The sequence below is a fragment of the Phocoena sinus genome, chromosome 2 (genome assembly GCF_008692025.1).
Source record: "Phocoena sinus isolate mPhoSin1 chromosome 2, mPhoSin1.pri, whole genome shotgun sequence".
In the NCBI taxonomy this organism is placed as follows: domain Eukaryota; kingdom Metazoa; phylum Chordata; class Mammalia; order Artiodactyla; family Phocoenidae; genus Phocoena; species Phocoena sinus.
Genome location: NC_045764.1, coordinates 60047915 through 60062531, shown reverse-complemented (window position 1 = coordinate 60062531; position 14617 = coordinate 60047915). Strand labels below are relative to the sequence as shown.

General features: G+C 40.7%; 1 protein-coding gene across 12 annotated transcripts in view; it reads left to right on the top strand.

The window, feature by feature from the left end:
- PEAK1 (pseudopodium enriched atypical kinase 1) overlaps positions 1-14617 on the top strand; it is a 302708-nt gene that overhangs the window by 237938 nt on the left and 50153 nt on the right. For all 12 annotated transcript variants that reach the window (XR_004348631.1, XM_032623947.1, XM_032623954.1 and 9 more), the window contains one exon: positions 1851-5104. Coding sequence is in view for 11 of the 12 variants with exons in the window: in XM_032623947.1 (XP_032479838.1) it covers positions 1965-5104 (3140 nt within the window). In the remaining variant the exon portion in view is untranslated. The remainder of the gene's footprint in view (positions 1-1850; positions 5105-14617) is intronic.

Sequence of the window (14617 nt, the reverse complement as noted above, 5' to 3'; positions counted from 1 at the left end):
AGTTGATTTTTAATACATAAGGCTAGAAGGGAGGCAAGGACTATATCATGCAAACCTAAGGGGATTGTATTCCATCCTGTGACTCAGAGGTTCCATTACCTCAATGCACATAGAATTACCTGAAGTAGAAATCAGATTCCTGGACTCTTCCCTTAGAGATTGACCTGGGTGTTTCCCCAGGTGGTTCTTACCTATCTAGCAACCCCTATCTGACCTTTGGGAGCCAATGCATTAGGTAATATTGAACCACAGAATAGTTAAGCTAGGTAATAAGATGATCATATTAGCATTTTAGGAAGGAAAATCTGATAGTAGTACAAAACAATGGAGTCAACCTGAGAATTCATTAAAATGCAAATTCTGATCCAGTAGGTCTGGAATTGGACCTAAGATACTAAATTTCTTTTTTTTTCTTTTTTTCAAATTTTTATTGGAGTATAGTTGATTTACAATGTTGTGTTAGTTTCAAGTGTACAGCAAAGTGATTCAGTTATACATATATTCATTCTTTTTCAGATTCTTTAAGGATCTTGAGGATAAACTGCAAGTCTAAGATAATACATTTCTAACAAGCTTCAAGATGAGGCTGATACTGCTTGTCTGAGGACCATAATTTGAGTAGCAAGGGTAGAGAGGTTGGATTGGAAAGGGGTGAGACTATAGGCATGGAGATCAGTTAGCAACCTACTGCAGGAATCTAGGCAAAAGATGGTGGGCATCTGAACTACTGGCAGTGTCTGGTAATGGAAAGGAGTTCCAGTGAAATGTAATAGATAAAATTGGCAAGACTAGGGACTTCCCTGGTGGTCCAGTGGGTAAGACACTGTGCTCCCAATGCATGGGGCCCAGGTTTGATCCCTGGTCAGGGAACTAGATGCCGCAACTAAGAAGTCTGCACGCCACAACTAAAAAAAGAGCCCACATGCCGCAACGAAGACCTAGCGCAGCCAAAATAAATAAATATATATATATATATATATTTTTTTTTTTTTTTGTGGTACGCGGGCCTCTCACTGTTGTGGCCTCTCCCATTGCAGAGCACAGGCTCTGGACGCGCAGGCTCAGCGGCCATGGCTCACGGGCCTAGCCGCTCCACGGCATGTGGGATCTTCCCAGACCGGGGCACGAACCCGTGTCCCCTGCATCGGCAGGCGGACTCTCAACCACTGCGCCACCAGAGAAGCCCTAAATAAATATTTTTACAAAATATTAAAAAATTGGCAAGATTAATTTACAAAAGGATTTAGGATATGGCATTAGAAGTGAGGGGAGGGGTGTCAAGAATGGTCTGAAGGTTGAAGCTTAGCTATGTAGGTGGATGATAGTGACAGTAACTGAACTAGGATAAAGACAGAGGAAGAAGGTGGCCTCGAGGGTAGAGGAGGGCTGGTTAGAGTACAAAAGTTCCTTAGAGTTGAGAAAAGAGGTGGACAGAAGATTAGTCCTGAATGCATTGTGTTTGAGGAGTCTATGAGATATCCAAATATAAAGGGTGGGCAGAAGAAGAGGAACCCACAATGGACCAAGAAGCTTCAGGTTGGAGGATAACAGAAAGAACGGTTTCAAAGACATTTCTGGGAGGGGAAGCTCACAGTATCATTGTCACAGAGACATCAAATGAAATGTTATACTTGGTTCAATGAGAGTGCATAAAATTATGGTTAAAAAACTAACATTCCAAAACTGCTCATTAGCCAAAGAGAGTTCATAAAGTGCCCAAATTAGTTTATCTCTCAATCTTTTATTTTAAGGAAAAGTTGGAGCCAGTATTTTCAAATTATTCAGCATGATAAGCCTCACAGTACCTTTTCCATTCAGATTTTCTTCTTCTCTCCCCCTTCCCCCAACAGATTGATCACACTTACAAGAGCTGCTATGAAACATAGGGGAGGTGAAAACTAACAGATGAAAGTTTTGCCATGCACTGAAAGGAAAGCATTGTCTGTGAAGTTCTATTTTTAAAAATGTCTGCTTGTAATACCTTTACTGAACACGTTTGGAAACCTGGTGAATGCAAGAACTGCTTTAAACCTAAAAGCTTACATCAGCTCCCCCCAGACCCTGAGAAGGCACCCATCACCCATGGCAATAAAACTAATGCCAATCAGAGTAACAACCACCGAATCAGGAACACCAGAAATTTCCGGCCTCCTGTGGCTAAAAAACCCACTATAGCTGTGAAGCCCACTATGATGGTGGCAGATGGGCAAAGTATGTGTGGTGAGCTTAGTATCCAAGAACACTGTGAGAACAAACCTGTCATCGTAGGCTGGAACCGAAACAGGATGGCCTTGAATCAGAAACCACTTAATAATAATAATGAAGATGACATTGAAGGATTTAGCCATGTTCCTAAGCCTTATGGGAATAATGATAGTGCAAAGAAGATATCAAATAACAATAGTGGACTAACTGAGGTGTTAAAGGAGATAGCAGGCTTGGATACCACCCCTCAAATAAAAGGAAATGAAACAAACTCCAGAGAAACATTCTTAGGAAGAATAAATGATTGCTATAAACGATCACTGGAAAGAAAACTTCCACCAAGTTGCATGATGGGCGGAATAAAGGATACTCAGGGCAAGCATGTTATTCTGAGTGGGAGCACAGAAGTGATCAGTAATGAAGGGGGTCGATTCTGTTACCCAGAGTTTTCTAGTGGTGAAGAGAGTGAGGAAGATGTGCTTTTGAGTAACATGGAGGAGGAGCACGAGAGCTGGGATGAGAGCGATGAAGAACTGCTGGCCATGGAGATTCGCATGAGAGGGCAACCTCGCTTTGCCAACTTTAGGGCAAACACTTTGTCTCCTGTTCGATTCTTTGTGGACAAAAAATGGAATACTGTCCCCCTGCGAAATAAATCTCTGCAAAGAATCTGTGCTGTAGACTATGATGACAGTTATGATGAAATCCTGAATGGTTATGAAGAGAATTCTGTGGTCTCCTATGGACCAGGAAGCATTCAGAGCATAGTGTCATCTGACTCCACATCCCCAGATTCCTCTTTAACAGAAGAATCACGTTCTGAGACAGCCAGTAGCTTATCCCAGAAGATTTGTAATGTGGGAATAGCTCCTGGTAACCCGGGAGATTCTAAGGACATGAAGGAAAGTGAGCCCAATTATGAAAGCCTCTCTGGTAATAATCAGGAGAAGGACTCAGCACAAGCATCCAAAAGCTCAGTAAAAGTTCCAGAGACGCACAAAGCAGTCCTTGCTCTCCGATTGGAAGAGAAGGATGGCAAGATTGCCGTACAAACTGAGAAGCAAGAAAGTAAAGCCCCTACTGATATTACTGGGCAAGCAGTAACAATAAACCTCGTTCCTGTAGAAGAGCAAGCAAAGCCCTACCGAGTTGTGAATCTGGAACAGCCTTTGTGCAAGCCATATACTGTCGTGGATGTGTCAGCAGCCATGGCCAGTGAGCACCTCGAGGGCCCTATTAACAGTCCCAAGACGAAAAGCTCATCTTCTACTCCAAACTCTCCAGTGACATCACCCACACTGACATCAGGACAAATAAGTGCCCATTTCCAAAAATCCAGTGCAATCCGCTACCAGGAAGTATGGACTTCCAGTACCAGTCCACGACAAAAGATACCTAAGGTGGAATTAATTAGCGGTGGGACTGGACCAAATGTCCCTCCAAGGAAAAACTGTCACAAATCAGCACCTACTTCACCCACAGCTACAAACATTTCCTCCAAAACCATCCCTGTTAAGTCACCTAATTTGTCTGAAATAAAATTTAATAGTTACAACAATGCCGGTATGCCACCTTTTCCAATTATCATTCACGATGAGCCAACTTATGCTCGGAGTTCCAAAAATGCTATCAAAGTTCCCATTGTAATCAATCCAAATGCATATGACAATCTAGCCATTTACAAAAGTTTTCTCGGAACAAGTGGAGAACTTTCAGTGAAGGAAAAAACCACAAGTGTAATAAGCCATACTTATGAAGAAATAGAAACTGAAAGCAAAGTGTCTGATAACACCACTAGCAAAGCCACTGAATGTCCCCAAGCTAAAGGGTTTTTAAACAGCACAGAGCGTAAAAGGGGTTCAGTGGCTCAGAAGGTTCAGGAGTTTAACAGCTGTCTTAACAGAGGTCAGTCCTCACCACAGAGGAGCTACAGTTCCAGCCACAGCTCCCCAACAAAGCTCCAGAGAACCACTCAAGAGCCTGTGGCCAAAACAGAAAGCACTCAGGAGTCTCCGATAGTGAGCAGCAGCAGCGCCAGGGAGAAGGCAAGCACCGTGCTTTCTCAGATCGTGGCTTCTATCCAGCCCCCACAGTCTCCTCCAGAAATGCCCCAGTCTGGCCCTAAAGCTTGCAGTGTGGAAGAGCTTTATGCCATTCCTCCCGATGCCAGTGCTGCTAAGAGTACACCTAAGAGTACACCAGTCCGGCCCAAGTCTCTCTTCACATCCCAGCCCAGTGGTGAGGCTGAAGCACCTCAGACCACAGAAAGTCCTACCACCAAAGTACAGAAAGATCCACTCACAAAGCCAGTCACCACCCCTCCCTCCAAATTAGTGACTAACCCCCAAGGTGAGCCGCCACCCCCCTTTCCCCCACCACGCTCGACTTCCTCCCCTTACCATGCAAGTAACCTTTTGCAGAGGCATTTCACCAACTGGACCAAGCCAACTAGCCCTACCAGGTCAACGGAAGCTGAATCAGTTTTGCACTCTGAAGGCAGCAGGCGGGCCGCTGATGCAAAACCTAAACGCTGGATATCATTTAAAAGTTTCTTCCGCCGTCGGAAAACAGATGAAGAGGACGACAAAGAGAAAGACCGAGAGAAAGGGAAACTGGTGGGCCTGGACGGCACAGTCATCCACATGCTGCCCCCTCCTCCAGTTCAGCGCCATCACTGGTTCACAGAGGCAAAAGGAGAGTCCAGCGAGAAGCCAGCCATCGTCTTCATGTACAGGTGTGACCCTGCCCAAGGCCAGCTCAGTGTGGATCAGGGCAAAGCCAGGGCAGAGCAGTCAGCAGTCACAGAGAAGGGTAGAGCAGAGGATGGGTTACTACAGGACTCAGAGAAGAAGAAGAGGAGTCATTCTTCTCCATCACAGATTCCTAAGAAAATTCTCAGGTATGTAAAATATACTGGCAGAATGTGGGAATTTTTTAAAACACATTTTCAGTTGCTAAGTTTTTTGCATCTTTAAGATTGTTGGAGAGCCATTTTTGTTTGTAAGTAGCACTCAGCGACCATCATCTATCTTTTCAACTGCATTTCAAGATTAGAATATTATTAAAGTGATCTTATTGCACTGAACAAGGTTTATGGCCCTGGATCTTTAGCTAAAGTAGCCTGCTGCATTCTGATAAATGCAGAGGGGCTTTAAAAGAAAAGCAAATCCATAGTACTTTAAGAGCAATAAATAATTTGTTGCTTTGAACTGCTATGATAGTGTGAGGAAGAAACAGGATCAAATGAATAAATGGTGATACTATTCTTTCCTTCACTATAAATGAAATCAAACTCTTAACCTTTTTTTTTTTTTTTTTTGGCTTTCACCAAGGTGTTATCTCTATCTCCATTATTTTTTTTAAGGGAATATTTGTTTTTTTTAATTTCTGTCTCTTTCTGTCCTTATTTCATGTGTTGTGGAAAGGTGGGGGAAAGGGCAAGCAGTTTATAGTTTTTTAACATGTAGGTGAAATAAGAGAAGTTGGTTACTGAGATTGTGACCCAGTGATATAATTCTCAATCCAACTAGGCAAATTGTACACCCACACCAGTTCTCTAAGCATCAGTTTTCTTTAATACTTGAATAACTGTTTATTGATCACCTAGCCTGTATAAGGCACATCCCAAATATTTATCTCAAATCCTTGTAACAGCCCTACAAACTGAAAATTAGAGAAATTAGAATTGGCCAGATTCATACAGTTAGTAATTGTCAGAGGGAGAATTCAAACCTTGATCTGTCTCACTGTAAAACTGGTATTCTTCCTATAATGTTGCATTGTTAACGAACATAAAATCAAACAAAATTTTTATATTTTCACTTGTAATCATTCACATAAACATTTATGTTTAGGAAGCCTAAGTTTTTTCTTTCTCATTTGTATTTTAATCAAAATTAATGTACTGCCAATAAAAACAAGGAACTGTTATCCAAGTTTGTATTAACAAATGGGATGATTTCCTTATATCACCTGTCCTTTCTGTTCTTAGCAAAGATATGTCCTGAGTAGTCCATTCATCTGATTCTGAGTCTTCCTCCCTCTTGAGTTACAGTGAGCCTTCTCTACCAGGCCTGGCTTCCTCCCAGCAAAGACAGAAAACTCTGATTCAGAGCAGATTCTCTCACCAGCTTTTCTTTAGAAAAATGTAAATAAAAATGAACACTTAATGCCTTCACTTTTTCTAGCAAAATGCCAGGAAGTTTTATATATATTCTTTACTAAAATAAGCTTTTTACATACCCCCAACTAGTCAAAATGCTAACAAGTCCCTATTTTCCTTAAATCCATGTAATAACAAAGCAAGTAGAATAGTGGAATATATTTCTGGGTAGAATAGGCTTGTCATTGGTACTTGAAAGTAGTAGTAATAAAACACATGTATTGCAGGTTGCTGTTTTATATAGAAAATAAGCAATTTAAACAGCACATGGTTGGAGTCACCTATGACGGAATGGCAGATAGTTCTTGCAGATCAACAAATGGCTTTACTCCTCATTAAGTATGGCTGTGATATGTTTATCCGCATCCTGGAAGGCAGAGTCAAGGAATAATTTGGCTTCTCTTCCGTGGAATGAGATTTCTCTACTTTGGCTGCGTGCCACTGTATATAGGCTTGAGGATAGCCTGGGTCCTTGGTATGGCAGACCTCTTACTATACAGCTTATATTTTCACAGATTTGCTTGTATATGGGCCAATCGTATCTTCCAAAATTTATTAGTTCTTTATATGTAACATCCATTTATCCAAATGATGCAGCACATTTGCCCCATTGGTTGTCAAATTTAACCATGCATCACAATAAATGGAGGGCTATTAAAACACAAATTGCTGGGCCCCGCCCCCAGAGTTTTTGATTCAGTTGGTCTGAGTTGGGTCCTTTCTAACAAGTTCCCAGGAGATGATGCTGTTGCTAATCCTGGGGCCACACTTTGAGAACCACTGGTCTTCCCACCATTCTTAAGATAATGTACTGTAGTCTAAGTAAAGCAAATTTGAGGTATTAAGCTTTTTGTAGAGGCACACTGGAATTTTCACATTTCATAAGGTCCCAGACTAAGTAGAAAAAGAGGTATTAGCATCAAATAGGTTTTTTTTTTTAACTTTTTAAAACTTGAATACTCATGTTGAAAAATATACATTTGCTTTTCCAACAGTTACTTCATTTACTTGGATACACCATTAGTATTTACTTGAAGCATCTTTGAGAGGGAAAAACATTACTGTCAAATGTCAACATTTATGTTTCCAGCTTGATGGCAGTGTAATCATTAAATTACCATCCCACGGCTGGGAACACATTGCTGGAAGAAATGAAAATGCCAGTTTTTCTATAAGTAAATGAAGATTCCAAATCTAAACGGTATATAATCAAAATGCCAGTTTTTCTATAAGTAAATGAAGATTCCAAATCTAAACGGTATATAAGGAATGAAAAATACTCTACTAAAGGCCAAACTCTAGGCTCTGAAAGATGAGGGACTTTGTAGAGTCTTGCATTATGAGATGAGATTGTTACGAAGTTCATTTATTTGCCTGTTCAGGCGACATAAATTGAATATCTTAACTGTGCTGTATATGTGCCATAGGGATAAATGGGGGAAAGATTACCACACTGCTGAAATAGTGGGCTTGGGTTTGACTTCAGCTTCAGCTATCTATCTGGTCCTTCAGTGTACAGTGGCTGTAATGATACCTATCACATAGAATTGATTGAGGATATAATAAGAAAATATGTAAAAGACTTAGCACAGGGTCTGGCACATAGTGGGTGCTTGAAAATGATACTAACCCCTCTGCCCTCAATGTGATAAATGCTAAAACAACGTATGTTCAGAGTGGCACAGAAGCGCAAAAATCAGAAGGATTAAATCAGCTTAAAAGACATGAAATCAGGGCTTCCCTGGTGGCGCAGTGGTTGAGAGTCCACCTGCCAATGCAGGGGACACGGGTTCGTGCCCCGCTCCGGGAAGATCCCACATGCCACGGAGTGGCTGGGCCCGTGAGCCATGGTCGCTGAGCCTGCGTGTCCGGAACCTGTGCTCCGCAACGGGAGAGGCCACAACAGTGAGGGGCCCGCGTACCGCTAAAAAAAAGGACATGAAATCAGCTTCTCAGAGATGAAATACAAACCAGATCTTAAAAGACAAATAAGATTTTGCCAGCAGGCTGAGGAAGACACTGTAGGCGAAAGGAACAATATATGCAGTCATAGATGATGATGACAAACAGAAGCAGGACCGGTGACTGGAAAAGGATAATGAATAGACCAGTGGTTCTTCAAATGTGGTCCATGCAAGGTCAAATAGTGACCATGTAAAAGTCACCATTTTCATAATAATACTAAGACATTATTTGTCTTTTTCACTGTGTTGACATTTGCACTGATGATGCAAAAACAATAATGGGTAAAACTACTTATACCTGCACAAATCAAAACCATGGCACCATATGGTACTAGTAGCTTTAAAAAACAAACACCATTTTCACTTAAGAATGTCCTTGATAAAGTACTAAATTTTATTAAATCTCAACCCTTGAATATATGTCTGTTTAAAAATTCTGTGTGATAAAATGAGAAGTACACAGGGAGTACTTACGCTGCATACCAAAGTATGGCTGTCTCAAGGAAAAACTCTTGTAAAATAGTTTGAGTTTCAAAATTTGAATTACAAAGCTGAACCAGCACCTTTTTCATGGACCATCTTGAAAGAACAAGGGGCAGACCAGCTGTGGTTATACAGACCTGGGTGTTTGGCAGATATTTTCTTAATGAACATAGTGGGCCTATTACTTCAAGGAAAACAACTGACAGTATTTGTTGTCAATAATAAAATTCACACTTTCAAGCAAAATAAGAACTTTTGCAAACTTGTATCTGCTACCGTGACAGCTTCCTAATACTTAAACATTTTTTCTGATGAGATTGGTGGTGGCATTAGCAAAAAAGATTGTTAAAATTATATAATGAAATGTGTCAACATTTGGAAGATCCACATAACTCAGTGAACCGGTTATTTCCAAATGACCCAATGCAGGATGTTACAGAATTATGCATGAGTAAAAGATCCATTGAAACTGCAAGTTAGACCAAGGGATTTAATGTAACTGAGTACAAAAAGTTCATTGGTATTGTTTTAGATTCCATATTGCAAGTAACTTTTAAGAAACTACCACTTGCCAAGTTCTGATATAGTACCAAAGAAGAATATCCACGATTATCTAGAAGACTATAAATACTACCTTTCCCACCTACATATGTGGATGAGACCAGATCTGTTTCATATACTTTAACCAAAGCAACATATCACAGCAGATCAAATGCAGTGGCACATATGAGCATTCCGTTGTCTTCTATTAAGCCAGATATTAAATCGATTTGAAAAAAATATTATTTTGGTTAATATTTAAAGTGTTTATTATTTTTTAATGAATTAATTAATTTTCAGTTTTAATTTCTAATGTAATAAATGTCAATAGATATAATCCACATAAGCAAGAGCCCTTACAGTTCTCAATAATTTTTAAGAGAAAAAGTTTGAGAACTGCTGAGAAAGACTGAAGAGCCTTGCATGCTACATTGAAATGTTTGGCCCTTTATGTTATAGATTTTGTAGCAGAAACAGTTTTTAAGGATGAAAGTAGTGTGATTTTCTTTTTTAAATAAAATCTCTACTGGCAGAAGTATTTAAAATGAACTGGAAGGGCAAAATATTGGTGACAGGGATACCAGTCAAATTTTGGCTCAACAATGTATCCATAGGCATCATTTCCATCCGGCTAGTCTGGATCAAGAGAAATTAATTTAGTGGTTAGTCTGGTCTGTGACCAGGTGGGAATTTCTCCATTATCGTTTTTAAAAGCACTAGTTTACCTACCATCTCTACAACTCTTTGGTGTCCATAGCATGGGGAATAATATTGCATAGTGAGAAAAATGCAAGCACTGGAGTCAGACAGACAAAAATTTGAATTCTAATTATACCACTGGTAGTTGTGTGACTTTTGACTTAACCTCTCTGAGCTGAAGTTTCCCAACGTGTACCACAGTGATGATAATACCTACCTTATAGAGATATTATGAGGACTAAATAGATATCTGTAAAGCATCTAGCAGAGTACCTAGCAATAACAGTTGACTTCTTTACAAATTATGCTTAGGACATCAGAATTTAAGATAATCCTTGCTTAATGTTTCCCCCCTGCATTCTATTCTTAGAACAGCTAAGTGCCCTTTCTTAAATATAAAACCAGTCATATCTCCAAACTGAAGAAGGCCCTATATATGTGACCTCTGTCTACCTGATTAATCTTACTTACCCTCTTGCTCATGTACCTCCGGTTATTCGGGCTTGCTTTCTTCCTGAGTGCCTTGTTTAAAATGTTGACCATGGAATTGTTACCACCTTTTAATGGGGGACCACCTTTTAATCCCAAATCTATTTACTTCTCTCCATCTCTGCTTCTACCACTTTTAATGGAGACTAGCTTAAAATAGTTCCTTTTATTTACTTTCTTTAAAAAAATTTGTTCTTTATTTTTGGCCACACCGCACAGCTTGTGAGATCTTAGTTCCCTGACCAGGGATTGAATCCGGGCCCTCAGCAGTGACAGCGCAGAGTCCTAACCACTGGACTGCCAGGGAATTCCCCCCCTTTTTTTGTTTTGTTGTGTTTTGGGTTTTGTGTGTGTGTGTGTGTGTGTGTGTGTGTGTGTGTGTGTGTGTGTTTTGGTTTTTTTTTTGCGGTACGCGGGCCCCCCACCGTTGCGGCCACTCCCACCGCGGAGCACAGGCTCCGGATGTGCAGGCTCAGCGGCCATGGCTCACGGGCACAGCCGCTCCGCGGTATGTGGGATCCTTCCGGACCGGGGCACGAACCCCACGTCCCCTGCATCGGCAGGCGGACTCCCAACCACTGCGCCACCAGGGAAGCCCTCCCCTCTTTTTATTTTAAACTTTTTATGATAGAAAATTCTAAACATATACAAAAGTAGATAGATTCATAAAATGAACCACCACTTACCCCAAAACCACACTTCAACAACTATCAATTTATGGCCAATCTTGTTTCATCTATACCTCATCCCATTCCCCCTATTATTATTATTATTTTTTTTTTTGCAGTACGCTGGCCTCTCACTGTTGTGGCCTCTCCCGTTGCGGAGCACAGACTCCGGACGCGCAGGCTCAGCGGTCATGGCTCACGGGCCCAGCCGCTCGTGGCATGTGGGATCTTCCCAGACCGGGGCACGAACCCGCGTCCCCTGCATCGGCAGGCAGACTCTCAACCACTGTGCCACCAGGGAAGTCCCCGCACCCCCATTATTTTGAAGCAAATACCAGGCATCATTTCATTTGTAAAAATTTCAGTAGGTAGCTCTAAAAGATAGGTGTGTTTTTTTCCCCCTCATATCCATATGCCTAAAGGGTTCTTTAAACTTTAATGGCTAACCCCTGGCTAAACATCATCTGGTATCAAGATTTTAAATATTACATATATTCTTTTGACCCCAAATTTATATCTCCACTCCTGATCTCTTTCCCCCATGATTCACATATAACTTATCCACTTGATATCTCCACTTAAACATCAACTGGACATCTCAGATGAAACGTGTTCAAAACATAACTCTTGATTTTTCCCTACAAATCTATTCAATCCCAAGCCTTCCCTTGATAAATGGTCCCACCATCCATCTAGTCGCTCGGATTAGAAAACTAGGAGTCATCTTTTTTTTTTTTTTTTTTCTTTGCGGTACGCGGGCCTCTCTCTCACTGTTGTGGCCTCTCCCGTTGCGGAGCACAGGCTCTGGACGCGCAGGCTCCTCGGCCATGGCCCACGGGCCTAGCCACTCCGCGGCATGTGGGATCTTCCCGGACCGGGGCACGAACCAGTGGCCCCTGCATCGGCAGGCGGACTCTCAACCACTGCGCCACCAGGGAAGCCCAGGAGCCATCTTTGATTTTTCTCTTCCCTTCATCCCCTACACCCAAAATATCATAAAGTGTTTTCCTAATTGATCTCCCTGCCTAATCTCTCACCCCTTCTAGTCTCTCTGGAACAGTCTTGTACTCTTTCTAAAATGCAGATCCCATTGTTTCAACACAGTGAAGGAAGTCCCTATACAATCTGACCTCTAACTACCAATATAACCTGTCTCCTGCTCACCACCTTGCTCATAAACTTCTCACAATAGGAGTTTTCTTTCTGTTCTTCAGAAGTGCCAGGCCTAATCCCTTTATACCAGCTATTCACTCTGTTTGGTATGCTTCGTTCAGATCTTTGCATGGCTGGCTCCTTGTCATTCAGCTCTCGATTTAAATGTCACTCCCTCAGAAGATTCTTCACTGGCTGCCCAATCATAAGAAACTCCCCCCACTCTCAGTCACTCCCCATCACATTGCATCATCTTTTTTAATTTTAGATTTAATCACGTTTATCACTTTTTTTTTAAACTATTCCATCTTTATTTCATTCTTCCCTTCTGGATTCAATTTACTTCTTCCCAAAGTATATACCCTTTTAGTAGTCTTTCCAGTAAACTGGTGGTAAATTCTTGATTATTAACTAAAATCGTATTTACTTCATAATTGGTAGGCAATATCTATTGCCAGTCACATACATGTACTTAAAAATTTAGCTCAAGAGACTAAGACTCCATGTCTAACTAAAGGTTAAGACTCCATGCTTCCCCTGCAGGGGGCACGGGTTCAATCCCTGGTCAGGAACTAAAATCCCGCATGCTGCACAGCACAGCCCATAAAAGAAAAACAAAAAAAATTTAGCTCAAAAATTTTCTTTCTAATCAATTAGAAAAATAGTCAATAACTAAGAAAATCACTGTAACTCGCCTAAAATAACGATAACACTCTCAGCCGAAGTTAAGGATATCATTTGCCCCCTGAATGGCCTCTTGACCTTTGACTAACCTTTCTAGCTCCACCATCCCTGCACATCATGTTCCTAATTAGCAAAGACCCCTACCATGTATCCATCCTGGATACCATATAAGTCCAGTTTCTTTAGGACTCCCAGAACCATTTCAGGAATCCAGCTATGCCTTACACTGCTGTCCATACCTCAGCCAGCTTCTGTTCTGGACACGCAGATTAGATTTGGCACACCTTTGCTCCCTTAGGAATGCTAGTCATCTGTATAAGCCTTCTTATACCCTTCCAAGACCATTTTGATCTTCTTAGGGTCCTTAGAACTCAGCTATATTCCTAAATAATCCAGGAGTCAATCCTCGGAGTCCCTCTAATCCACTCCAAGGTTCAGGGGTATAGACCAGGAATTGGCAAACTGTGACCTGTGGGCCAAATCTGACCTTTCACCTGTTTCTATAAATGAAGTTTTACCGGAAAACAGCCACACTCATTTTTTTTTTTACATGTTATCTACAGCTGCTTTTGCACCATAACAGCAGGGTTGAATAGTTGCAATAGACACCATATGGCCTCTAAAGCCTAAAATATTTACTATCTGACTCTTCACAGAAAAGTTTGCTGACCCCTGGACTAAGTTATAATATCTGATTTGTCTGTAGTCATCAGGCATGCTAGTGGCCTGTAGCCATTCTGGTCAAACACTAGTCAGGTTTGCTACTCACTAAAATAACCAGAGTCTGAGTCTCTTTATATACATGTGTGTATGCACACAGAGTATGGGAAAAGAAAGTCCAAATACTTCTTAGATTATGGTACAATGTGATGTCCTTCTCTCTGGAAAGTTCAGCTAGAATTTTTTTTTTAATGTTTATGCTCCAGTTATACATCTTTTTTTTTTTTTTTTTTTTTGGTATGTACAATCTTCTTTTAAAAAAATTTTTAAGAACACTTTTTTTAATTGAAGTATAGTTGATTTACAATGTTATATTAGTTTCAGGTGTGCTCTAGTTATATCTTAATTTGTATTATCTGCTCTTTGCTAAGACGACCTATCAAAGTCATCTTTTCAGACCAAACTGGCCTTGAAGATCAAATTCCTATTTCTCATAAAGAAAAAAATTGGAGACAGAAGCTGAAAGTAGCAGCTCATTCTTCTGATCATATGTTCTTTGCTCTAAAGAAACTTCTAGACTATCAGCACATCTACGTTTGCTGACATATTGTTCCTAAAGCTTAGATGAGTTCATAAAGTCCTTACTATTGAATTTTTAAATAATCCTCTTTTAGAGAAAACTGATAAATATCTCACTTTATTGTAATCACAAAATGATGCAGAATGGTTATGGGGTGGTCTTCAGATAGCTTTATGTTCCTTTCTCTTTGGGGAGGTGATTAAAAATCCAGAGAAGTAAACTGACTTGTTTAGAGTCTCATAATGAATGTACTACAAAGTGAAGAATCAAACTGAGAATTCCTCTACTTATTTGGTCCGTTTTGTTTCCTTGTTCGCCTAATGAATCTGAA